Below are 27,420 nucleotides of genomic sequence, written 5' to 3' on the forward strand. Positions count from 1 at the left end.
CAGATCATAAATATATTTTCAAAATAAAAAATTTTAGGTCCAAAGTCCTATTGTAAAGATTATTTTATATAATAAAAACTTTTATTATTTATAATTTTATCTTTGTAGTTTTGTCTTCACAGAACAATTAAAGATTATGCATATGACAAAATACTATTAGTCTTGGCAGCTGTGAGCAGAATAAATGTACAAATGTTTCTGTGCCTTGATCTTTTCAGTGAAAACAGTTGCACCTGTGCATAGTTTTGGCGGTGCACTTTGTATTCCTTTAAAGATGAGTAATAAGTTAATATTGGGAGGTGGACAGTCCTGTGTTTGAAGGATATCTTTAGGAAGGGAGATACACAAGGTTCATCAACCTCCCACTTTTATCTCTGAATTCTGAAAAAGATTCAGACAAGATTTTGGGGGGGGGAGGCTGGCAGTAACTAAGTGGGATTGAACCCAGGGACACTTAACCACTGAGCCACATCTCTAGCCCTTTTTATTTGTTTTTTTGAGACAGGGTCTCACTCAGTTGCTTAGAGCCTTCATAATTGTTGAGGCTGACTTTGAACTGCCTCTGCCTGCCGAACAGGTGTGCTATTGTACCCAGCAAGACAGAAGACTTTTATTAAAAAGTATCATGGTAGAGCATGATCAAAGTTTTTATTTATGCTTGCCCCCTCCTCTTTTTTTTTTTTTTAAGTTGTAGGGTTTCTAATATTCAACTTCAATATCACATGCAAAAGACTGCTTGAATTCTTTATCAGTCCCAGTTTAAAAACATGGATAGAAGTATGTACAGCACAACATTTTTTGTGTGTCTTTGATTACATTATTTTGTTTGTGTATCTAGCAATGCAGTTGCTGGCGAGAGCGCTTTAGACCGGATGGCTTGTGGACTTGGTGGAAAGCTTGTTCTGCCAATGATCAAGGAACACATTATGCAAATGCTTCAAAACCGTAAGCTATCTGCTTCAAATGCTACCATAGTAGAACGAGTCTTTCTAAATGTTAAATTCTTAACAAATGGCGTTTGTGGAATATTTCACCTAATTCTCGTATTCTACTGATGAAATTTTATTTAGTCATTTTTGGGAACATTCAGTCACTAGCTAAAGAATATTTTTCTCAGTACTGAAACAATTATTCAGTTTTCTCTTCACAAAATTGGCATCAGTGTTTAGAAAAAAGTATGTAAAATCTAAAGGAAATTATGGTTAACTCTGTCTTCAGAAATATTTAGGTTATTTACATGTAATACTGTGTTAGTTGTCAGCCCTTATACCTGTAGTTTTTATCAATACCAAAGATAAGTGTATGCTTTATTTTAATTTGTGGGGTTGTTTTTAATTGCAAAGTTAACCTGCATGATGTATTTTAATTTAAGTCCTTTACTTCATATTCAGAAATGACCATTGTTGTCAGTTCTCTGAGACTTCTGATTTCATTTATTCATGTGTGTGATGTTTTTAATGTAAATATATAATATGGATACAGAGTACTTAACTAAACTTTTGTTCAACATTTTATCATATCACCATGTAACAGTCTGCCTCATTTTTTTTAATAGTCACATAGCATTCAACAATCCCTTTCAAATATGAATAGATTTGTTGATTATAAATAAAGCTTATGCCAACATTTTTCTACAGAAGTCCTGGCTTATCTTTTATGAGTATTTGTTTTGTTTTTATGATGCTATAGGTTGTGCCTAGAAAGCTACATTCCTAGGACACTGTATATGAGTGTTTTTATCTACATGGAATAGATTGCAAGAGCCAGGCAATGAGAGTTAAACCATAGCTAAAGGATCTTTTTTTTATTAATTTTATTAATTAGTTATTAATGCTAAGAATTGAATTCTAGGTCTCCTGTATGCTGAGCGTATTCTCTGCCTCCACCCTCAGGATTATGGAATCCTAAATTAGTAAGATTCAGTAATAATAGCAGCTTTGAATGATTGAGTACTCCTGCTCTTATGATATTCACCTAGTTTCTTATCCTTTAAGATTCTTTCTTATCCCAAAAAAGGCATGGTCAAAAACCATTGCCTCTTTTTAAAGATGTGATTCTGATTCTGGGTCTGGAAAGTAGTCTCCACCCCAGTCCCATCTTATAGAGAATCTTTTCCCAAAGGGATATGTAGGGGAAAAAAAGACACATTGCTTGACCTATAGGAGCTGCTAGAAAGAATAAATCTAGCCTTTTCTCTCTGCGCACCACCGCCCCACTCTGGTGGTGCTGGGGAGTGAACCCAGGACTTTGTGCGTGCAAGGCAAGCACTCTGTCAAATGAGCTGTATCGCCAGCCCCAGCCTTTTCATTTTTAAGATGAAGAAAATTAAGCCCAAAGACAGTGAAAAATTACATAAGGTCAACAGTTTTCTGTTTCTCTATTGATTGACACAGTTCTTCAAGTGGATTTAGTGTGATGGTGGTTGTGATTTGTAGTTAAAGAGTTTGTCTATTACAGCTCACTAGATTATGGGCATGCACCATCACACTGGCTGTGAACTCTTAGTAAAACTTTGTTGTTTGCTAAGTGTAAGGCTTTTAACAAGTCTTCTGCATCTCAGTTTTCTGACTATATAATGGGAAAATAATACTTGCCCTACACCCAGGCTGGAGACTGGAATTTATTAATTTATTTTATATATTTGAAAAATGCTTATTTAATAGTGGAAAAATTATACATATTTTCTAGTTTGAAAATAATATAGTAATTAATGCTGTGGAAGAATCATTTACATAACATTTTTTTCTATACAACAGTCTTTTTTTTTTTTGGTACCAGGGATTTAACCCAGAGGTGCTTAATCACTGAGTCACACCCCCAGCCCTTTTCTGTCTTTTATTTAGAGACAGGGTCTTACTGAGTTGCTGAGGCTGGCTTTGAACTCGTGTGATTCTCCTGTCTCAGCCTCCTAAGCCATTGGGATTACAGTTGTGCACCATCATGCCTGGCCACAGCATTCTATTTTTGTTCCCTCTCTAAATATATTTCTTTACCATATGCTACTTTATTTCAAAAAGATTTGTTGAAAAGTTTTTATCCTCTTACCAGTGTCATCACATTCCTGCTAAACATACTTCCATAATTCCATACATTGGAAATAAATAAGATTATATTCAGATTCTCTGAATCAAATATGGATAGCTTTCTGGATCATTAAATGTTGTACATTGGCCTTTCTTCTTTAATGTTTAGTATGTAAAGATTAGTATCACATGTTCACATGTTCTCTTCCTAAGTTTATTGCTCATTTGAGATTTCTTGACTTAGTATATAGAGTTAGCCGGGCCCAGTGGCAGCATGGGAGGCTGACACAGAAGAATCCTGAGTTCAAAGCCATCCTTGGCAAAAGTGAGGCACTAAGAAACTCAGACCCTGTCTCTAAATAAGGCTTAGGATGTGGCTTAGTGCCCCTGAGTTCAATCTCCATCCCCCACCCTACCCTGCCAAAAAAAAGTATGTGGAGTAATTGAAAATATACATACTGTTAATATTATGTGAATATTCATTTAAAAATGAGAAGCTCATCCAGAAATACTAACAGAAATAGCATTACTATTAAGAATGACTGTCCATCCCACCACCACCAAAGTAGCACAAAAGACTTGCATTTTTGTAAATACTTTTAAATAAATTAGCTAAATTTTTGTCAGTTTGACCTGATGAATTACCCCCAACCCCAGTCCCAGAAAGAACATTGGGGAATTTCAGGAGTTTTGGGTCCCAGTTTGAGAACCATTGTTGCTGTCCATATACTCAGACCATGACCTATGTTTTATTTATCTTGCTTTGTTACACAACAAATTGGAAGAAGCATAGCTTGTTATGACTGTTTTATAGTAAATAGAAATATTTATAAATGAGAGGGGAAAATTATACTAAAATAGAAGAGGCCAGTAAAATAAATATTGTTTAGTTAATATTCTATTAACCTAAAAGCAAATAGCCATCGTTACTATTAGAATACAAATAAGTTTCAGTAAAAATTCTTTAAATTCTTTACTTTAAATTTAAAGTAATGTGATCATAGTAATCAATAAATCTGTATTTAATAAATAGCAACGTATGACACCAAATCCAGGTATTTATTGCTTATAGTAAATTCATGGAAAAGTTTTCGGAATAAAGTGGTGTTACAAAACTAGTCTTACAAATGAAATAGTCCAGTCTGGCACTTTTTCTGTCCATTTTTCTAATGTGTAAAATGTTTTGTTATTTTCCAAATAAAAATGTTATTTGCACTTCCAGAATGATGTTTGCAGTATCTAATTAATATTCATTTGGATGTATTTCTTTTTGGTAGCTGACTGGAAATACCGGCATGCAGGATTGATGGCCTTATCTGCAATTGGCGAAGGGTGCCACCAGCAAATGGAAGGAATTCTAAATGAGATAGTAAATTTTGTTTTGCTTTTCCTTCAAGATCCTGTAAGTACCAGTAAATACTTGATTTGTAATCATAACTGTAGTTTCACATGGAACCCTGTTGTCCTTACTAATACAAGGGAATATATTCCAGCATCCAAGAGTAAGATATGCTGCCTGCAATGCTGTGGGACAGATGGCTACAGATTTTGCACCTGGTTTCCAAAAGAAATTTCATGAAAAGGTAAATAACAAGTCCTCAAATACTCCAGTCAAACTGTAAGAAGAGGGATTGGCATTTAAAATTATATGCCTATTTATTTGGTTTCATTTCCCAGGTGATTGCAGCTTTGCTCCAGACCATGGAAGACCAAGGCAATCAACGGGTGCAGGCCCATGCAGCTGCTGCTCTCATAAACTTTACTGAAGACTGTCCCAAGTCTCTACTTATTCCATACTTAGATAATTTAGTGAAACATCTGCACTCTATTATGGTACTTAAACTTCAAGAGGTGAGTTTTAAGATTGGGTGTCAGGGGTGTACAGGGATTAAACCCAGAGGCATTTAACAACTGAGCTGCCTCCCCCACTCTTTTTTTATTTTGAGACAGTATTTGCTTAGGGCTTCACTAAGTTACTAAGGCTGGCTTTAAACTTGTGGTCCTCCTGCCTTGGCTTCCAGAGCTGCTGAGATTACAGGTGTGTGCCACTGCACCCAGCAGATTCTCTTTAAGATCTTTTTATAGATTTATAGATTAATTTAAATTAGTTATTGGATAAGAAAGAGGGATTTCAGTAAGACTATCAACATAGAAAGTTAGAGCCAAACTATTCTCAGTAGAGTAATTCAGGCTCAATCAGAGAACAGGCCAGTATTGAAACTGAAACACACAGCCTAAATGTTAGGTAAAATTGGTGTTGTGAGTTGCCTTGAAAACAAAAGAGAAGAATTTCTTGACTTGTTCTATGTAAGTTTGAGGAACCATTTTTTGTTATTTTGTGCTCAGCAAATGGTAACATCATAGTAGGTAAGGAATATGGTAACATTGGGGGCATAAATAAAAGGTGGAGGGAAGGTTGAAAGTAAGGTCATCACACCATCATTGTTGGGGGGGCGGGGCATAGATGATAATGATGGAAATTAGTGGGAATAGATAATTCTCATATGTGACAAAGTATCTTTGAAAATCAACTTAAAGGAAGAAAGGTCTTTTTGTCCCACAGTTTCAGTCTGGTCAGCTGGCTCCATTGCTTGGGTCTGTGATGAGGCAGAGACTCACAATAGAACTGCCCACCTACCTCATGGTGGCTGGAAAGCAGAGAGGGAAATAAAGGAACAGGCCAGAGACATGATATACCCTTTAAGGATGTATTCCTAGTGACATGCTTCATCCAACTGGGGCCCTTAATCCACTTAAACAATGTCAGAGCTCTCATAATTCAATCACTTTCCTAAAGTCCTGCCTCTGAATATTGCTGCATGAGCCTTTGGGGGAGATTCCAAATTCAAACTATAATAAGAAGCAAGTAAAAATGTGTTAACTATTCTACAGAGTGACAGAATTGAGACTATAGAAAAAAATCCTTTTTTCTGTAAATAATTTGAATTTTTAAATAAGGCTTATTATCCAAGTAGTTGGTTCGTAACTATAGTCTAAGTAAGGGGGGATGTATGCTGAAATAGTTGAGTGATTTTAGTATAGCAGTGTGCCAGGAGTATACTATCAGGTGTGAGAGAAGACACAGATAAGAAAAACAAGGATCAAAGCCCAATTTGTTGTTAAGTAGAAAAAAATGGATTTTTACTATAAAAGTGAAATGAATAGTTCTAAGGGAATAAAGAATAAAAGACTGTTTTTTATGGGATTCAATATATGTGAACTTATCAGCACATTGTTATAATCATTTCTGATACCCTCAATTCCTATACTTAGGGTAGATTAGTAACAGTTCACAGACTACCGTTTGCATAGCACTGTCAAAGAAGAGGAAAATGAGAAATTATTATATTAAAATCCAAAGAAAGTAAAGTTTCAAATAGACCTGAGTTTTCAGTATCCAGTGAACAATAGACTAAAAATATGCTCAGAGGAATTTCAAAGTATATGAAGACAGACAGCTATGGACCCACATTGAAGGCAGATAATTTGGTTGGTAAATCACAAATAGTTGGGACCAATACAACTTCACAATTGGGTTTGAATAGACGGGGCTGCAGTGTGAGGAGAGTCTGTCTCCCTGTCATTCCTTCAAGAGTCCAGTATTTTAAAGACTGAAGGGTGGAGTTTGCTGAGATGAGGTGAAGAGGAGGATAATGTTCAGGGTTGTTTGAAAAGAGGGTAGCAGGAGGGCCCAAGACATTAAACATAGCAAATGCTGAAATGCAGAAGAAAGGGAGTTAAGATAACTTCTTTAAGGCTTGGTACAATTTGTAATACAAAGGGAAGTGCTCTACTGAGAGTATACTTTTTATTGGTGAAGGAAAGGGAAGAAAATTTTTGCTAGGTCTCAGATATTTCCGAATCAGAAATTATTTAGAAACTTGCAAAGTAACAGCATGGGCTCTGCTACAGATACCCAGGAAGCATTGTTGCAAGCCTAGGAGGCTAGAGCACGTTGTAGGCCTTTGCTACAGGGAACAGTGTCATTTCTTAAGCTTCAGCATGAAAGAGAAATGTGTGCCAGAGAGGGCACCAGAATTCCTTAGTGGGATCCTCCAAGGAGCATTTGATTAGAAAATAAAGGAATTCCCCAAGAAGTAATTTTCTCCATAGAAACATAGTAGGTCAGGACAAAATATAACAGTATAGTGGAAATCAGTGAGTAAAAGATAAGAACAATAAAGCATTAAGGTATATGGATACTAAAAATTGAAGTGGAGTCAAAGTTAGGACTCTAGAACCAGCTGTTTTTTTGTTTTTGTTTTTGTTTGAGATAAAGCAAAAACAAAGTGTTCTTTGTTAACAGAAAAGAGAGAGAGAGCCACATAAATAATTCAACATGAATTTTTTTATAGAAATTTCTTCCAAAACATACAGTTTCCTACTTGCTCTTTGGAGAGGTAATTCAGAGAAGCCTTCAAGAATTGGAAGGAAGTAGCAAATTGAAATGATTTCTGGTTTGGTTGTTGTTTTATTTTCATTTAATTCATTTATTTTGTTTGTTTTTCTTCTAGTTGATTCAGAAAGGTACCAAGTTAGTTTTGGAACAAGTTGTGACATCCATTGCATCAGTTGCAGATACTGCAGAAGAAAAGTTTGTACCCTACTATGATTTATTTATGCCATCACTGAAGCACATTGTTGAGAATGCAGTTCAAAAGGAACTCAGACTTTTGAGAGGGAAAACTATTGAATGCATCAGTCTCATTGGCCTGGCTGTTGGGAAGGAAAAAGTAAGTGACTTTGTATTATGTTAAATTTACTATATATAATTTGGCAGTGGGGTGGGCACTGAGTGAACTGGAGTGTTTTTCCTTCTGGTGAATGGTTTTCTGGATACTTGGGGTTTTTTGTTTCATCTTTTCTTTAACATTACTCCAATTTCCTATATAAATAAATTGTTGCCTGCTTTTTTTTACTTGTGAATATTAAGGATTTTTCTTAACTCAGTTATATGTTTGTTCCCCTTCTCTGCCACCATACATTGTTTGTGTAGTTCAACATCCTCATGTTTAGTTCCACTTAAAAATGTTCCATTTGTTTTCTTGGTGATCCGAAAGCATCAAGTGTCTATATGTGCATATAACTCTTCATAAAATAATTAACAAGAATCATTAGGCAAGTGTGTTTATTCTCAGCCAACATCTCAGTTGTCGAAACTGATCCAAAAGTTTTTCTGTCATGGGCATTTTGCACTCTGATCCTCAGAACTTAGCATGAAACCTCTCTGTTTTGCCTTTCCAAAACCAGCATTATTATTAACTTTTACTTTTTGTGTGGTATTGGGAATTGATTCCAGGGAATGCTTTACTCTGAACTGTCCTAATCCCTCTTTTTTTTTTTTTTTTTTTTTTAATTCTCATCAGTTATACATGACAGTAGAAAGCTCTTTGATTCATTATACACAAATGGAGCAGAATTTTTAGCTTCTCTGGTTGTGCATGAATAGAGTCACACCATATGTGCAGTCATACATGTACCAAGGGTAATGATATCTGTCTCATTTAGCCATCTTTTCTACCCTCTTGCCCCCTCCCTCCCTCCGCTTTATGCCATCCAAAGTTCCTCCACTCATCCCACCTCCCACCCCATTGTCTCCCTTTTTTATTTTATTTTTTTTTAATATTCATTTTTTAAGTTTTAGTTGGATACAATACCTTTATTTTACATTTTATGTGGTGCTGAGGATTGAACATGCTAAGTAAGCACTCTGCCACTGAGCCACAGCCCCTACCTCTTTTATTTTTTTGAGTCGGGGTCTCACTAAATTTCCCAGGCTGGCATCTAATTCAGCCTCCTAAGTAGCTGGTATTACAGACATGCTATACTATGCCTAGCTTAATTTTTCTTTTAAGTTGTGGGACCATTCTAACCAAACATTTGTATGTTCTATACTATGTATATCTAGCTTTGAAATACCATTGCCTGATCATAACAGTGGAAATTGCCAGAACTGCACAGGTTATATGAAATCATTTACAAAATAAAATCTTTGTGAGTTAATTCTATGGAGCCATTTAAAATTTTCCTTCGGATTTGAATTAAATTCTACTGTTTGAAATACATGAGCAATAGACCAAAGCTTGATTCCATTAGAAGTGTCTTTTTAAACTGCAGTTTACTTTGTCCTTCAGGAGAAAGTATGTTTTCCCAGAAAGAGCATTAAATCTGTTAATGTAGACGAGAATTTTTCAGTATAACATTTATCTGTGGAGTTTTAACCCATGTAGAAAAGATAGATTTTTTTTTTTAAGTTTTGGTATTACGTAAAAAACAAAATTAGATAGCGACATTGGTGCTGTGAACTGTTAAATACCTGTAATGTATTTTCCTCTAGTTCATGCAGGATGCCTCAGATGTGATGCAGCTATTGTTGAAGACTCAGACAGATTTCAATGATATGGAAGATGATGATCCTCAGGTAAGCAGTATTCCTGTCCTTACCTTGATCCATTTATGAGTTGTGGACAGCGCAACGTTAAATGTACTTAAAAAAAGAATGATAGTTCTCTTGAGTTACATTTTCAGATATTCTTTTCACTGGTTTCTGTTCTTCTGGAGTCGGGTTTTCTTACTCTGTTGTGACATGTTTCTGCTTCTTTTGACTCTTTCAAGTTTTGTTGCTCTTGGACTCTGTGCAAAGCTCTTACCTTCTCTCCTGGAAGCAGTAGCATTCATTCATGGCTGCAGGTTACCTCTGTATACTTGTGACTTGCAGATCAAGGTTCATTTGTCAACACCCCTTACTAAATATCTCCACTTGAGTGTCTTTTACCCCTTTGAATGCCAGATGACTTGTCTCCCCTACCAGGAGAGATAACTACAGAAACTTGACCATTTCAGAACCTGCAGTCTCCTCTCTCTGCACATGAGTAGACACACATATTCTATTAATTTAGATGAAACCCCTGCCATCACAAACATATATGCCTGGCTAAGTCCTAGTCATATTTTTCCACCTCTACAAGAGTTCATTCTCAGTGTGGGCATTTAACACTTGCAGCAACATCATAGATGTCTGTCATAGTTTTAAAGGTATTCTTAGTGCCTAAATACGTAAGGCACTCGTTAATTGTTGAATTAAATTTTTATTTTACACAGCCACAATGTAATTGTTTCATATAGCTTAACAAAGAAAATATCATTTTACAATAAAGCTTGTTCTGTTTTTGTTTTGTATTTACTTTGTTTTTAAAGTGGTATATAAATATACTTGTGTCTTTGTATCTGTGAGTGTACAGAAGTAAATGGCTAGAAGGACAGTTTGCAAATTGCGAACATTAGGAATATTGGTGGGACAGTCAACTGCAAGGAGGAGGGTAGTGAGAACTGTGGCTTTAACCTTTGAATCAGCAAATCATAATACACCTCATGTGGAAAAGAGCCAGTACACATTTGTGGAATGAGTGGACTTTATTTTATAATGGAAAAAAATTTTTTTAGAAGTGGGAAGTGGGCTGGGGCACCACATAATTAATTAATTAATTAATGAGTAAGTAAATAAATAAGTGAACAAATGACTAAAGGTATTAAAAAAAAAAAGTGGAAAGTATAACTGTACCTGTGCAATAAATAAGCAAACAAATAGAGAACTGTATTCCATGGGTAACAGGTAAGTGCATGTGAACAAAATGGTAACACAGAGGTGTCTTAATTATAACCAGCTACTTACCACATAAATTATAACAGCTAAAAGGACAGGATATTTTGTTTCTTGAGTTTTAACAATGTCTAATGAATGAGGAGCCAGGAAGTAAAGATAGAAAGTCATATCAGATAATGTTTCTGCCTCAAAGAAAACTCATGCCTAGGAGTTGGCATATTTAGTTTTATTCAGATGATGCAGATACTAAGAAAACTAATTATAATTGCCTCTTGAGGGAATAAAATAAGCCTTGCCTGCTGTTTCCTATATCCCAGGGTTGAAAGTTCACAGGATTTCATTATTGATTCAGAACATTTTTTAATATATAACATTAGGAATTACATTTACTAAAGTTCCATGAACATATCAAGAAAACATTCTCTGTGAAATAGAGAAATAACTTTATTATATTCTGTTTACCCATTACTTTAAAATCTGTTTTAATTTTTTCCTTAGATCTCTTACATGATCTCAGCATGGGCCAGAATGTGCAAAATCCTTGGGAAAGAATTTCAGCAATACCTTCCCGTGGTTATGGGGCCTTTAATGAAGACAGCTTCAATTAAGCCTGAAGTAGCCCTTTTAGATAGTAAGTGTCTTCACAAGGACATATCAGTTGTAATATTTCTGCCTTTACTATTATTTTTTGTAAGCATTTGTTTCCTCCCCTGTTAATAGCCCAAGACATGGAGAATATGAGTGATGATGATGGTTGGGAATTTGTGAACCTTGGAGATCAGCAAAGTTTTGGTATTAAAACGGCAGGACTGGAAGAAAAATCAACTGCTTGCCAGATGTTGGTATGGTCATAATTGTTACTCTACTTCATTTATATCCTCTCTAGTTTTCATAGGAATGTTTTTAATAAATATCTGGAAAAGAAATAATTTTAAAGATTCAAGAATATATTCCTTAAAAAAGAAAGTGTAGATATTTTTTGACCAACATTTTTACTTCTGGATTTTTGTCTTAACAAAATCATGTGAATTAAACCTTTCATATTCATACTATTTCTAATAGTAGAAACAGTGAACAACTTGAATGAAAATGACTTAATTGCTATGTCCCTAGAGTATTATAAAGCTGATACAAATGGATTAGAGTATAAGTTGTGAAATGAGGAATTTTGTCTGTTTTGTGCTCAATGTAAATAACTATGTTTTGAATGAATGAACAGAAATGTGATTATGGGATTAAAAGTAAAGCTAAACTCATATGGTTTTTCTTAGAAGTCTAATAATTTTATGTCCTATATACAACTTTAAATGTAGTGCTAGTCAAGATACAACATTTTGGAGCTCATGGTTTTGCTGGGTTTTTTTTTGGTATGTGTGTTGCTGTTGTTTTTAATAAATACATCAACACCTAAAAACTGGGCTGGAGAATGTAGTACTTACTTTGCATGCACAGAGCTCTGGGTTTGATTCAAAACCAGCTCCACCAAAAAACAACAAAATGAATCTTGCTGGGCACTATGGTACCTGTAATCCCAGCAGCTTGGAAGGCTGAGGCAGGAGGATCACAAGTTCAAAACTAGTCTCAGCAACTTAGTAGTAAAGACCTTGTCTCAGAATAGAAAAACAGAAATGACTAGGGATATATGGGTCAGGGGATATTGAACCCTGGGTTCAGTCCCCAGTACCAAAGTAAAAAAAAAAAAGAACATGAATCTTTATTTCTTTCTCTAATATTTTTGTTTCAGGTTTGCTACGCCAAGGAATTAAAAGAAGGTTTTGTGGAATACACCGAACAGGTTGTCAAGCTGATGGTCCCTTTACTGAAATTTTATTTCCATGATGATATCCTATACAGTAGTTGGATGTAAAACATCTAGATTGAATAGAAGTATAGTTACTTCGGTTATTATAGTTTTGAGAGGTATAAATCACCATTATTATTTGTGTCCTAACCTAGTTTTACTCTGTAAGCTTGGTTTTCTGCATATACTTTTGTTCACCTTGTGTCAAAATCATGGAAGAGAAAAATGTTAACTGTGTTCTTGTTGTCAGTTTTCTTTGGTCTACTTAAGGATTTTAAGGATTATTTTTTAGCAAGTATAAGTTAATTTTCTGTAATAGAATCCTACATTACAAATGTGAATAGTACCTCTGAACATTATTGTTTTGATCCTCAATTTAACAATAGTCATAATGTGTATAAGTATAAACACTTAATTCCATAGCTGGGTAAAGTTAGCACAGCCAAACAGAGGGGTAGAAAGAACACAGATCAGACCCAAGCTTTGGAGTCATTCCTTGTAATGTCCTAACAGTGCTGTACTCTATGGAGATGGCTTTGCCCAGCAGACTTACAGTGATGCCAGGGATGAAGCAGAATTGCTTTTAAGGAGAAGTTATCATGATCTTATTTTATAAATGGTATTAGATATGGAAAGGTGACTAAATCTTTATTGAAAACCATCAAAGCTAGTATAGGAATAGAATGGTCTCAGTGGTTTTCTCATAGAGACCCAGCTTCAGTTACATTTATTAGAAGAAGTGTATTACCTAAAGTTTTGGATAAAGGTGCATTTTGAGAAATGCTCTCATGTTCTTAAAGATCACAGATCTTTCACAGCCCTTATTGAGTTTGGGGATATATTTGAGCAATGGGATGCCTATCTTGTCACTGGACTCATCCCTCCTGTATCATAGGGTAACAAGAAAGACAGGTATGTCATGTGACCATGGAGACTTCTGTTTTTTTATACACACTTTATATTGAACACGATTTATTATCTTAAATAAACAAGAAATTGCCTAACATTCCTCTTAACACAATGGTACCTAAGGCTTAAGTAAGTAGAATGGCAGCCTTTTGAAGTTCCTTAATGATCACATTTCCTTAACAACAAAACGTGTTCGTGTGGCAGCAGCGGAGTCCATGCCTCTTCTCCTGGAGTGTGCACGGGTTCGGGGTCCTGAGTACCTCACCCAGATGTGGCATTTCATGTGTGATGCTCTAATCAAGGCCATAGGCACAGAACCAGATTCTGATGTCCTCTCAGAAATAATGCATTCTTTTGCAAAGGTGAATATTTTTTTTATCTTCAAGAATATTTGTAAGGTTGTGTGTTTGTTTATTAATCTTGCTAAATAATTTAGGAGAAAATTAGGGCATGCAATTTAAAATCTTTCACTGAAATATATATATATATTTTGGTATTGTCATTATTTTTGTTTGCTTAGGAGCAGACACTGGAGAAATGGTATACATGCCCTGGAGAAGGGCATTACAGGTGCAGGGAGTAATCTGGGCAAAGGCATGGAAACGTGCATTCTTTGGAAACAAGAAATTCTGAATGCTCTTATACCAGTCTTGATAAATTCCTACCATCATACACCTAATAATCGAACTGCAGAAGTTTAGGTATCAGCTCATCTTCAGTTCTTGTCATTCTTCTGGATTTCCACCTCCCCTCCCCGACAATGCACATTCCTATTACCTCATCTCTTGTCTGTGCTATTGAGAATATCCTCACTGGTCTCCTCCAGAAGTCTCTCTTCTTTGTTTTCCTCCAGTCCATTCTCCCTTGCCTTAACTTGCTATTTATTGAGTCCCTTCCCTTCCATCTTTAGTGGCACCCCCACTCTGCACAGCTCTGTAGCTTGCTTCAAGTTTTTCTTTAAATGTCTTCACTTTGTCCTCATTCACAGTCCTGAAGTTCAGAATTTCTTGTTTGCAAAGAATTTCCTTATCATTCCCTCCATCTGTTATCCCCTTCCAAGGCACATTTCCCTTTCTTCAGTGCTCTCTTTATAGGTTGTGCTCCTTAGGGGAGCCAGTTTACTACTTCTATTCCATCTTGGAATCCTCAGTGCCTAGCATAATTAATGATTGTCACAGTAGATATTCCTAGTACATGTTTGGGGTTGTAGTTCAGTGGTAGAGCACTCATCTAGCACATGTGAGGCACTGGGTTCGATTCTCAGCACCACATAAAAATAAATAAATAAAATGAAGGTATTGTGTCCATCTATAACTAAAAAAATTTTTTTTAAGAAATATTATTTGTGATTTCTCTTTTTAACCTGTTAAGTCCCAAGTGTTCAGGTCTTCAATTTTTGTCAAAAAATTGTAATGGACTCATTAAAATAGGTTGGAAATCATTATGTGGAGCTTATATGTTGTATTATTAATATTATATAATTATACTGCATTTAAGGTTTTTTATTTCTTTTTTTGCATTTAAATTTCTTGTGGGTTTTTTTTGGGGGGGGGATAAATATTTATTTTAGTTGGACACAATACCTTTATTTATTTTTATGTGGTACTGAGGATCAAACCCAGGGCCTCATAAGTGCTAGGCAGTGATCTATCGAGCCACAACCCTAGCCCCTGCATTTAAGTTTTTATAAAAGAAATTCTGCATCTGGTGTAATGGAACAATGAGTTAAAATGCTATTATTGTGACAAATACACAAGTATATACATATTTAATCATTAATCTCCCTGGATATTGAATTAGGTACATTTTTATTAGACATCCGTATGATTCTTAATATGGAGTAAACTTTTTTAAATAATTTTTAGTTATAGTTGGACACAATACATTTATTTCATTTATTTTTACATGTTGCTGAGGATGGAACCCAGGGCCTCACACATGCTAGGCAAGCGCTCTACCACTGAGCCACAACCCTAGCCCCTGGAGTTCAACTTTTGACTCCAAAAAATTTTAGATCTTATGGATTGCTCTTTTTTTTAATCTCATTAGTGCATTGAAGTAATGGGAGATGGATGCCTAAATAATGAACACTTTGAAGAACTGGGGGGTATACTGAAAGCAAAACTTGAAGAACATTTTAAAAATCAAGAATTGCGGCAAGGTAAGTTTTCAGTGCTTTTATTTCTGAAGGAAATCCTTGACCTTTTTGGTGATAATTTAAAAACATTTATTTGGGTGTGTTTTAGTTAAAAGACAAGATGAAGACTATGATGAACAGGTTGAAGAGTCACTACAAGATGAGGTAAATTATTCCCTTCAGAACTTTATTTACATGACCATTTGCCTCTGAAAGATTTTTAAATGCTTGAGTTTCTAATTCATCTTGTCATTCTGATGTAATTATCAGTAATCTTTGGCATAAGAATCTGGCGCTCATTTATTAATTTATAGAATAAGTAATTTAAAATTAACTGATTTTTCTTCTTGGTACTGTGAATTTTGTTGTAATATAGCTTGCACACCAAAATGCCTTAGAGTTTACCTGTATTCTGTCTACATGTTGCTCACAGCAGTCATTTATATTTGATGGTGCTTTTGACATTTTAACAATGAGTGGCCTCGAACTCCAGTGTTAAATAATTGCCCAAACAGATGTACAGTCTAAGGCCTTCCTCACTGTGTTTCTCCGTTCCTTCCTCATCATACCATGTTGCGCCATCAAACATATTTCAACTATTATAGGGTCAGCACCTGGGAAATGTGGCCCTATTCTCCCATGCCAGTAGGTCCACATTGCACCTATGTGTGAGACCTCAGCCAGTTCCCCACCATCTCACTCTAAAATGAGGAATATTCTGCCAAAACCAAAAAGTAGTAATAGTACTTTAAGGATAATTTTTCAACTGTGTCCCAAAGAAAGTTTTTACAATAAATACAGTATTTGCCACACAATTTTCTTTTTCCAAATACGGTTAAGTGGCATCTAGGGTTACTTCAGTCTCCTAGAGTTCTTGCTGTGCCCTTAAAGTCAACAAAGGAAAATATTATTTTTTTATATTTCTTAGATATTTATAAATGTCATTAATGATGGTAGAATGCTTTTTTACCCATCTGAGTGTGTGTTTTCTGTTATTTTTTTCTTAGGATGATAATGATGTTTATATTCTGACCAAAGTGTCAGATATTTTACACTCAATATTCAGCAGCTACAAGGAAAAGGTGTTACCATGGTTTGAACAGTTTCTTCCATTAATTGTCAACCTAATTGTAAGTGTTACCTCTCTGTTATTTTGAAATTGTTGACTTGGAATTCTTCCATTGTAACTTATAAAACCTTATTCTTCAGGTTAAAATGAGTCTCAGAAATGTGGTTTCCACTGTGTTTTATAAAAAAGTTTATTGCCTTATATAGTTTCCCACTAAATATGTATTCTTAAAAATTGCTAATTAGGTTATCCATAGGCCAATTATAATGTCTTCTAAAGAAATATAAGTGGTTTTTCATTATTTCAAATATTTTTGTCCTGTTAATAAATGGAAATAATGATTTATGTTTTTTTCAATGGACCATAGCAAATTTATTTATGATCCTCATATACAGTTAGAAATTATGGATAATAAACCCTTATACTCAAGTTTTAAGTATTTTACAGGCTTTATATCTTAGAAAAGTTTTAGATTTGTTGTTGAGTGGAAAGTTCAAATTTCCCGTATACTTCTCCCACATATACATAGCCTCCATTTATTCCCCACTAAAATAGTTAATGTACTTAATTTGATGAACTGCATTGACATCATTATATAACAGCCTTACGTTTTCTTCAACTTTAAAAAATAATATAAATTAAAAGCTATCTTCAGATGTTGGCACATTTGAAAATATTTAGGCACATATAACCTAACCTGTTGAATCAGTGCTTTGAACTTAAGATTGTCCCAACTTTTTTGTGGGGGAGGGGTAACTGGGCATTGACCCCAGGGGCACTTAACCGTTGAGCCACATATCCAGTCCTTTTTCATTTTTTATTTTGAGACAGAATCTCACTAAGTTGCTGAGACACTGATTTTGAACTTGGGATCTTCCTGCCCCAGCCTCCTGAGCCACTGGGGTTATAGGCTTGTTATACAAGTCTTTTAATCCTGAATTTCATTAAATCTGTGTCTTATTAGCTTAAATATTAATAGTCATAAGAAGTGGTTGTTGTTACAGGTTGGTTTGTTTATTGCCCTATATCAGGTATATCCATGTAACCACATAGTCTATAAGTCAATATTTATTTCTTTGTATTCGTTAAACCAATGTTTGTGACTTAAAAAGGCATCTCTTTTGTAGTGTCCACATAGACCATGGCCAGACAGACAATGGGGATTGTGCATCTTTGATGATGTCATAGAACATTGTAGTCCAGCCTCATTTAAGTATGCAGAATATTTCTTAAGGCCAATGCTCCAATATGTATGTGACAACAGCCCAGAAGTCAGGCAAGCAGCAGCATATGGCCTGGGAGTCATGGCACAGTATGGTGGAGATAACTATCGCCCTTTTTGTACAGGTACTTTTGTTTATTGCACTGCATACATTTCATTCTAGCCATCCTTTTTGTTTCTACCTCGTTCTCTTCACCACACCTCTAAACATTATGTGCCTATTTTTGCTTTATTCTCTTCTCCCTCTTCAAATACATCATCTATAGCACTTAGGAATTTATCGTGTTTATTCTCAAAGAAATTAAAATGGAATCTGAGTGAAACAAAAACCTCCCCTACCCTAGCCTTCCAGGGCACATTGCATTTGAGATTTGGACCATAGTCCTTAGTATAGGACTTTAAAAACTTCCTGGGGAATATAGATGGGCCACTCTTAAAACTTTAGTACCCTTGGATGATGAACAGTGTAAATCCAGAGGCTCCTATTTTCTTTGTCTTTATGAGTGCTAGTGCCCCATACTTGCTGAGGCAATGCCTCCTTGTTACTGTTCTGTGATGGTGAAGCCAAGAAACTAAAGTCCTTATACTTTTGCATTTTTTTCACCATAATCTTTAACTGGAACAAAGATAAAGGTTCATTTGCATGAAAATGACCACAGTCTTTTTCCCCCCTACAAATGCTTCTTTTAGAAGCACTACCGCTGCTTGTAAGAGTTATTCAGTCTGCAGATTCTAAGACCAAAGAAAATGTGAACGCTACTGAGAACTGCATCTCAGCTGTAGGGAAAATTATGAAGTTCAAGCCCGACTGTGTAAACGTTGAAGAAGTCCTTCCACATTGGTTGTCTTGGCTTCCACTACATGAAGATAAAGAAGAAGCTGTTCAGACTTTTAATTATCTCTGTGACCTGATCGAAAGGTAAGAAAGCACAGACTGGCCTTATTTCATTCTCCTTTTCAGAACAGTGCCTCCTGTTTGTGCATAGCCATCAGTTATAATATTATCTGTATACATTGTGCTAAGAAACTGTATCAGTTAAAATTTACCTTTATGATAAGATCGAATTTTGAATTCCTTTATGGAATTAAATTTAGTAGTTAGGAACTTGAGACAATAATGTTTTCAGAAAGTTATCTAGTGTACACTTGTTATAGATCAGAATTGAAATACATTGTTCGTAGCATTATTTGATCTTGTTGAATTCTTTTGTTTTTCTCTGGATTCAAGAATCAGTATTCCAGATAGGTCACCATGATCTAGCCCTGGGCTATAGTGTTACCAATGCTGTTTTATGCCCCTGAATATATCTAAGAGTTGCAACAATAAAGGGAGGCTGTAGAAATGTTCAGATCAAAGTGATAATCTTTGGTGTCTGTTTTTCTAAGCCCACCTTTCCCTCAGTATTAATTCAGTCTTGGCTCTGTCACTTTAATTACTATTTTTAGTTTGGGAAAAATTCCAAGGGTACAAATAGTGGTTTTGTACCAGTAGACCAACATATTCCTTCAAGCCTGTTTAAGTTCAGGTTCACACAAATACTGTGAGTGTTCCCATTGAGAACTTCAGTAAGAGAAATGTGGTAGTCACCCTATAGACTTCACCATCCTTGCTAAGTCCTGCATCAGTCAGGCTATTTGATCATTTCCTTGGAAGTGACTACTCTGAAATTCTCTAAATATAATGAAGGCAAAAATTCTGCTTAAATTCACTATTATGTTTCTTTCCATTAAACCTGCCAAGAGTTTATTTCCCTGCTTATTACTCTGCTTTGTTTTGTTTTTTGGTTCCAGGGGTTTTACTCCGGGGCACTCATTCACATCCCAGACTTATTTTGTATTTAGAGACAGGGTGTCACTGAGTTGCTTATTAGCGCCTCACTTTTGCTGAGGCTGGCTTGAACTCCTGCCTCAGCCTCTCAAGCATCTGGGATTATAGGCATGCGCTGCTGTGCCCAGCTCCCACTTACTCTTGAAATGTGCATATAATCCTTTTGAACTTTGAGTTTATTGTAGAAGCTATGTACCTATGTTAAGAAACCTAATGGTAATATCTTGGATTTGTCTGTTTGTTGAGGGATTGAATTCAGGGGTTCTCAACCACTGAGCTACATTCTCAGCCCTTTTTTGTATTTTATTTAGAGAAAAGGTCTCGCTGAGTTGCTTAGTGCCTTGCTGTTGCTGAGGCTGACTTTGAACTCACAATCCTCCTGCCTCAGCCTCCCGAGCCACTGGGATTATAGGCATGCACCACATTGCCCAGCTAATATCTTGTTGGGGGTTTTTTATTTGTTTTTTAACACATTGCAAATTATTTATAAAGCACATTCTATTTGGCTCTTAAAACACTGCTGAGAGGTGAGCCAAGTATTTTTCTTGGGTTAAGATCTAACATGAAATTATTTGGTTTCCTTCCTGTTGAGGTTTAAAAGGTAGTTGATTTTAGTGAACACATAATCATTATGTAGGGAAGGATATAGTACAGTGTAAGAGCTTGAGTGATTTCTACTTATAAATTTCATTTGTGAAGGTTTTTTATCTCTTTTTTTTTCTTTTGTCAGTAATCACCCAATTGTTCTTGGCCCAAACAATACCAATCTGCCCAAAATATTCAGTATAATTGCAGAAGGAGAATTGCATGAGGCCATAAAACATGAAGATCCTTGTGCCAAACGTTTGGCTAATGTAGTTCGCCAAGTACAGGTGAGCAGATTTGGTTGAATTGGGAAAGGAGAAGGGTTTTTTGTTTGTTTGTTTTTCTTTTGGTAGTAGTAGTTTTCATATTCTGTATTAGAAGAAAATGAGAAATCTAATGAGCCAAAGAAATTACATTGTTTGTATTCTCTATCTCTAAGCATTGAAAGGATTATACTTAATATAATCTGTCCATATGTTCTGTTACTTATTAGAACTAAATTTTTCATCTTAAACTTGAAATTAAGCCTTCCAGTTGGTACTTAGCATATGTTCATTATATAATAGTTTTCCTGCCTATCTAGAAGTAAAGTAGATGAGATTTGATAATAAGTTGTCAAATAGCAAAAAAATTAATTTTTGCTTCCTGGATTCTTATGGTGTATAGGTAACTTTGAGGTATCATCTGTTAGTGTAGCTTTATTAATGCAAAAATGAAAACTTGCTGTAAACAATGAATTTTGAGGAAATGGATAGATAAATTGCTTTTACAATAATTTCCTTCAAACTAAGATACTTAGAAGGTGTTTTGGCATTGTTACAGTATCTACACAATGATTATTAAAATCCTTCCAGATGATTGCTTCACCTTATCTAAATTTGTGCACGTTTTTTTCCCTAGACTTCTGGAGGATTGTGGACTGAATGCATAGCACAGCTCAGTCCCGAGCAGCAGGCAGCCATACAGGAGCTCCTGAACTCTGCTTGAAGGGCCTTAATACCACCCACCAGAAAACTAACTCCAAATAAACGTTTACCCTTTTTGTTTAGGTTTCTTTGTTTTGTTTTTGAGCAAGAGAGCGGTAGTGTTGTGTGTAGGCCATTCTTCTGGAGATCCACAAGCAGGAAGAGCATCCCTGTGTGTGGAGTGGAGTTGCAGTGGATTTCTATCAGATCACTGAAGGAGTTCCCCGTAAGCCCTACAGTAGCACTGAAAAGTATTTTTCTATTGGTATATCCCACCCATGTGAAGGGGAAGGGAAATAAAATTAACTTTTCTCATTAGACATAAGGAAACTTAAGGAAAAACAGCTTTAAGATCAGTTACTCAGTGTAGGTGTGTGTTAAAACAAATTGCTAGACATCTAGTGTTCATTCTATTAATCGGAGTGGAGTCTTTTTGTGGGGTAAAAGGAAGCCTTCACCCCAGCAAAGCAGTAGATGCAAAAGTTGGGGGAAAAAAACCTGATGATAAACAACACGCATGAGGCTGTCACATTTGATTGTCAGTTTTGGTTGTTTTTCCCAAAAGGCTTATACAGGGACTCAGTTGGGAGGCTTTTCAGCTTCCAGCCCTTGAATGTGAAGTGTCGTTGGCATGTCTGGCAGTAGTCTCTCATTCACTCCTCAATAAACAACATTGAAATACAAAAGAAGCTTGTGTAAAAATTCAGTACTGTCTGGCTTTGATTCATTTTAGTGTTTTTAATATAAAAATGATCTAATATTTTTTTAAAGCAATAGCTATGGCTCTGAATGGTTTTCCCTCTAATATTTTCCTTGTGCAATTCAACCTTAAAAGCATCTAGTTTTTACTGTCTTCCACGTTAATTTAAGCTAAGTTATGATACACCTATTCCGTTCACAGTTGGTATCCTTCGTAAGGTTACAAATTTCAACCAATAGTTTTTTTGAGCTTGGATTGTTATGGTTAGATAAGAGAGATTTGGCTTAGTGTTTTCATTACAAACTGTAATTGCTGTAGAGCCACACACAACTTTTGAACTTTAATTTTGCAATAAGTATTATGGCTAAAATTACTTACTGAAAATTTCAGTAAAATGTGTGAATGTTTTTTTTCTTTATGTATTAACCTTATAGCAGTAAATGACTTGCTGTTGTTTCTTTAAGTAATTTTTCTAAGGGATCTGAATAGATTTCTGTTGAAAACTTCAGTGTTAACATTTTTATAGTTTGTACTAAATTTAACCGTGATATGAAAATGAATTTTATGCATAGATCAGAATTTTAAATTAAAGTTTTTTTCTTTAAATGATTCGCATTACTTTATTAAAACTAAATCTGAAATGGAATAGAGAAGAGGATGGACTATATTTAGGTGGTTCACTTGTTAGGAAATTCCCTTCAAATATATTTTCAGTTTGCAACACAATGCTATTAGTCTCAAGGCTTTGGTATTTGGCAGAACAACATTGCATAATTCCACCAGCATAGTCATTGCTTTGAATGGGTGGTACCTCTGGGACTCTTGTAAGGTGTTTAGACCTACCTTTATCCTGTATTCCTGTGGAAGAAAAAATGGGAATTGAAGTGAAAACCAGTGGAAAAACATGACATGCCTTCTAAGTACAGGTGGTGGCAGTACGGTCAGAAGGTGTGTGGGTTTTATGGAGAAGCTTGTGTTTGCAAAAAGAGCACTGTGCTAAAAGTACTGTTGGAGCAAGAATCTACTTCCAGTTAAACCATTTCAGGTTATTCAGAAAATGTACCTGTAGTAATTAAGATCTAAAATTCCTGGAAGAAGAGTTCAAATGGGTACATCTGCTAAGTATAGACTGTATATATCCTTTTTGATAAAAGTGCAATAGCAAAGGAGTAATGGAAATAGAATCGAATTCATAAGAATGGGTGGCATTAAAGGTTGCTAATGCCATGTGATCCTGAAACCCAGAGCTCAGAACTAACTGTAAGATGATATTCTGTGAACTAACAATTCTTTGACATAAACTTGAAACCTTTTTTGATAGCTCCTCATTCTGTGTAAGCAAAATGGGGGAAAAAATTTTTTTTCTTTTGTACCACATTTAGTGGCCTTGTATGTTAGCAAGTAGTGCTGTATTCTTTATGAATCTGAACCATTTCTGAGGGGGGACAATGTGTGTGGCTCTTACATTTTGGGAAATTTTCTAAAAGAATTCAGTTACACGCTCAAGTGTTAGAAACTTTTAGCATAATTCAATTTGTAATATTTTTTATGATGTAAATTTAAAGTAAAATTATCTTTTAAGGTAATTGATCATTCCTGTAACAACAGGCACTTTTTTCATAACTATGGAGTTGTGATCTGAGTTAATAGAATTATTAGTAAATCCATAAGAATAAACATTCTTGATGCACGTGGTCTCAATAAATAGGGGGTTTGCATGTACATGTATAGCCTAGTAAACGTTGTATTTTATGATTTAGTCATATTGAATGATTGCCTGTTTGGAGTTAAGAATTGGTGATCTTGAAAGGCTAAAGAGCTAGCTAAATATTTTACTTAATTAGCCCTGCTTCTGCCTAGGAGTATTGTTGGTGTCTCTGTTTCTTGTCTTATTTCCTAGAGTTCTCTTTATCACTCTTTGCCATAAAAAGGAGTAATAGCTAAAACCTACCATGTTACATTTTCCTAAGCAGATTCTCCTTCTTGATCCCAAAAATACAGGTAACACTATTTTAAAACAAAGTTAATTACCCACTAGTACACACATCAAACTTAGGGATGCGCTTGGGTTTTTACTTTTAGCATTTGGAACTTCTGAAGGGGAGCACGTATTTAGAACAGAGGTTAACTTCTGAATCCATCCTGAATTTGGCTCTCTGCCCTTAATCACATACAGCTGTAATCCTGACAGTGTATGCCACATGATATTTGGACTTATACTTCTACATATATTCATTATGTGTATAAATGAAAAAAATATACATAGTGCAAACATTTTGGAGGTAACATAGCCTAATTTTTCACTCCTAAGTACTCTTTTTCCATGCTTTCATGTTTATTGGTAATAACATTTGAAAAGGTTTTTAATTACAGTCTAACAACTTGTTACTGTATGTTTAAAGTATACTTTAAAAGATCATAATATTGCATAGTTAAGACCATGGATTAGCCAACTCATTCTGTGAAGACTCATAGTTCATATTTTAGGATTTGCAGGCCACAATCTGTTGCAACTACCTAACTTTGCCATTGTAGCATAAAAGTAGCCACCGCAAATGATACTGAACAATTAGGTGAGGCTGTTAGTGAAATTTTTACAAAAACAGACTAAAAAAATGGTGGTTTATATATCTGCTCACTTGGACTTAATGGTTCCAAATTCACTAAACTCTGGATCAATAGAACTTGTGTCTCATACTGACATGAACTTGGTACTTGGGTAGGGTGAGGTCACTATCATTGCCATGTACCTGAAAGGAGAGCTGGCATGCCTGGCCAGCTGTCTCCCCACCCCTGCTGCTTTCTACCTCAGGACCCAGTGAGCTCCAAGTAAAGCAAAGGGAACAGCTGTCCCCTGGGCTGTTGTAAGGCCTACATGTGAAGCATCTAGCCATGTAGACTTGCTATGATGTGTACATGTGCTTGAATAGATGGAAGTAAATTGGTATAACATCTGTGTCAGATAAATGTACAGCATGGAAAATGGAAGTAATTAGTAACCAATAAGTGACATTACACCACTGACCAGACTGTGTTACCAGTGAAGTGCTGAGGTAGACATGGTTTGTGCTAACGGAGTACACAGTTTCATAAACAAAGGCAAAGTAGGGGGTGTACCAAGTGGGTAGTATGAAGATGGGGAAAAGATCACACTGTGTATTTAACACTGCCATTAAGATGTGCATCCAGGAAATTATAGCAAACTACACCAGAGATCAAACAAGCACTCCTAGTCATGGAGAAAATACAGCCTGGGATGGACATTCTCTCCAGCCCTGCCACCCACTGTTGGGGTTGCCAGAGGGTCTCATTAAGGACTGACACACAGTCTGCACTGTTTTGGAGGATGAACTCAGCCAGACAGGCAGAAGTCCAGGAAAGTAGTCCTCTTACCTGTCACCCACCTGTGGATCCTTTCAAGGGCAAATATTGCTGCAAGCTAGTTTCCCTCTAATTATAATTGAGTTGACAGTGGAGAAAGAATGTGTCAGATTATGGGCAAACCATTTAGAGAGTTGACCCCACCCCCAAATTCAAATTACTTCATTCATCCATACCTAGAAGGGGCAGGTGGTCTCCTTTGGTGCGTCCCAGCTGAAATCTTCCATTGCCTAATTTCATGCACCTGTATTTCCTCAAAATTTTGGTCTCAGCTTACACACATGGTATTTTACAAATTAAATCCCCTTGGCCAGGAAATGCTGAAAGTAAAAATATTTAAGCAGTTAATCACCCTTAACTGCGTTAGCTAATTAAATTATTCTATAGTTTAAGGAAAATGTAAGGGAAAAAATTCCAACATTTTAAAGAAATATGAGCTACTGTAAGAAAAATATGGTCTAGCAATATTTTTATTGTTCTTAAATTGGTTCTTAAGGGAAAAGGTTACCAAATATAAAAAGACAAATGCCATAAGACAAAAGCTCACATTGTGGCTATTAGAAAAGAGTAAAAATATGAAACAGCAACACAAACAAGGACACTTAATACTGGAGGAAAATGGTTACTGTGATCAGTTCTTGAAAGAATAGTGACTGTCCTAATAGCAACGGTTTCATATCCGAGGCCTGTGACGGAGATTGGGATTTAGATTGAGGGCTAAAGGGGAGACCCTGTTGCTGCCCTCCAGGAACAAACCTCAAGAGACTTGGGAACTGGGCTTGGGGCAGTGTCTTCGGGTGTGATCTATTTTCATTCAGCCCAAGGGCCACTCAGGCTGAGTACCTTCCCCCCAGTGACTGCTGGGCTGTAGTGATGGTGAACTCCAAGGAGTCACTTGGCAAAGGTTTGCAAGAATGGACGGACAGCAAGCGGGACCTAATTAAAATGCCCTCTCCTCCAACTCCAGTTACTTGAAGCCCCTCCCTCCCGAAGTTCCCAGTAGCCCCAACTGGCTCCCTGCCAATTAAGGGGCCCACACCCACAGGCTTTCTGCAGTTTCCAAAACTGCCTGGCTGCAGGTAAGGGGCAGTTTTCCCTCTCTCCTTTGGTACTGAGAGCCTCTGTGCCTTTCCTGCACCTGTGCCCACTGCAGTTCTGCCCCTCAGCAGCGACTCCTCAATGGAGCTATTGGAAGGATTTTGTCACTTCTAAACAGTTCCTCGCAAATGCATCCATTCTTGTGATGAGAATGCCAGTAGGCACAGTGGCTCACACCTGTAATCCAGCAGTTTAGGAGGCTGAGATAGGAGGATCATAAGTTCAAAGCCTGCCTCAGCAACAGCAAGGCGCTAAACAATTCAATGAAACCCTGTCTCTAAATAAAATACAGAGCTGGGGATGTGGACTCAGTGAGTGACCCTGAGTTCCATCCCAGTACAAAAAACAAATTAAGGACTGGAAGGATAGGGTAGCTCAGTGATAAAGCATTCCTGGGTTCAATTCCCCAGTACCACCCCCAGAAAACCCAACAAAGCTGTAGTAATCAAAACAACATGGTAATGACATAGAAACAGAGGAAGCCTCTAAGTAAATCCGCAGAGCCTGGGCTGGGGTTATGTAGCTCTTGCCTCACATGCATGAGGCACTGGGTTCAATCCTCAGCACCACATAAAAAAGATCTAAATAAATAAATCCACAGAGCCAACTGATTTTCAGTAAAGATGACAAAAGCACACATTGGGGAAAGGGGTCTCTTCAATAAATAGTATCAGAAAGACTGAATATGTCGAGAAATTACTATGCCCCTATTTGATCATATACAAAAATCAACTAAAAATAGATTAAAGGTTTAAATGTAAGCTGTGAAACTGAAACTTCTAGAAGTAAACAGGGCAGTGTTGGGAGTGGTGTTTTTTGTGGTACTAGGGATTGAACCCAGGGACCTTAACCATTGAGCTTTATCCCCAGCCCTTTCTGTTTTATTTTGAGACAGGGTGTCGCCAAGTTGTCCAGGCCTGTCCTGAGCTTGCAGTCTCCCACCTCAGTCTCCCAAGTCACTGGGATTTCAGGCATGCGCCACCATGCCCAGCTAAGATTTCTTTTTAAAATAAGACCACAGAGTCAAAAATAAATATGGCTTTGTTGAGAGCTAAAAGCTTCTGCACAGCAAACTAAATAAAGGGGACAGCCTACCGAC

At 36.2% G+C, this 27,420-nt stretch overlaps 1 protein-coding gene across 1 annotated transcript in view; it reads left to right on the top strand.

The window, feature by feature from the left end:
- Nucleotides 1–21,225, top strand: part of Ipo5 (importin 5) — a 44,229-nt gene extending 23,004 nt beyond the window's left edge. The window contains exons 10-26 of the mRNA XM_027938863.2: nucleotides 839–945; nucleotides 4,301–4,425; nucleotides 4,517–4,606; nucleotides 4,701–4,874; nucleotides 7,538–7,756; nucleotides 9,361–9,444; nucleotides 11,125–11,257; nucleotides 11,347–11,468; nucleotides 12,371–12,467; nucleotides 13,526–13,698; nucleotides 15,386–15,497; nucleotides 15,583–15,638; nucleotides 16,481–16,603; nucleotides 17,670–17,889; nucleotides 18,455–18,683; nucleotides 20,323–20,464; nucleotides 21,078–21,225. Coding sequence (XP_027794664.1) covers nucleotides 839–945; nucleotides 4,301–4,425; nucleotides 4,517–4,606; nucleotides 4,701–4,874; nucleotides 7,538–7,756; nucleotides 9,361–9,444; nucleotides 11,125–11,257; nucleotides 11,347–11,468; nucleotides 12,371–12,467; nucleotides 13,526–13,698; nucleotides 15,386–15,497; nucleotides 15,583–15,638; nucleotides 16,481–16,603; nucleotides 17,670–17,889; nucleotides 18,455–18,683; nucleotides 20,323–20,464; nucleotides 21,078–21,164 — 2,293 coding nt within the window. The 3' untranslated portion in view covers nucleotides 21,165–21,225. The remainder of the gene's footprint in view (nucleotides 1–838; nucleotides 946–4,300; nucleotides 4,426–4,516; nucleotides 4,607–4,700; nucleotides 4,875–7,537; nucleotides 7,757–9,360; nucleotides 9,445–11,124; nucleotides 11,258–11,346; nucleotides 11,469–12,370; nucleotides 12,468–13,525; nucleotides 13,699–15,385; nucleotides 15,498–15,582; nucleotides 15,639–16,480; nucleotides 16,604–17,669; nucleotides 17,890–18,454; nucleotides 18,684–20,322; nucleotides 20,465–21,077) is intronic.
- Nucleotides 21,226–27,420: the final 6,195 nt, after the last annotated feature.

The sequence above is a fragment of the Marmota flaviventris genome, chromosome 4 (assembly GCF_047511675.1).
Source record: "Marmota flaviventris isolate mMarFla1 chromosome 4, mMarFla1.hap1, whole genome shotgun sequence".
Taxonomy (NCBI): Eukaryota; Metazoa; Chordata; class Mammalia; order Rodentia; family Sciuridae; genus Marmota; species Marmota flaviventris.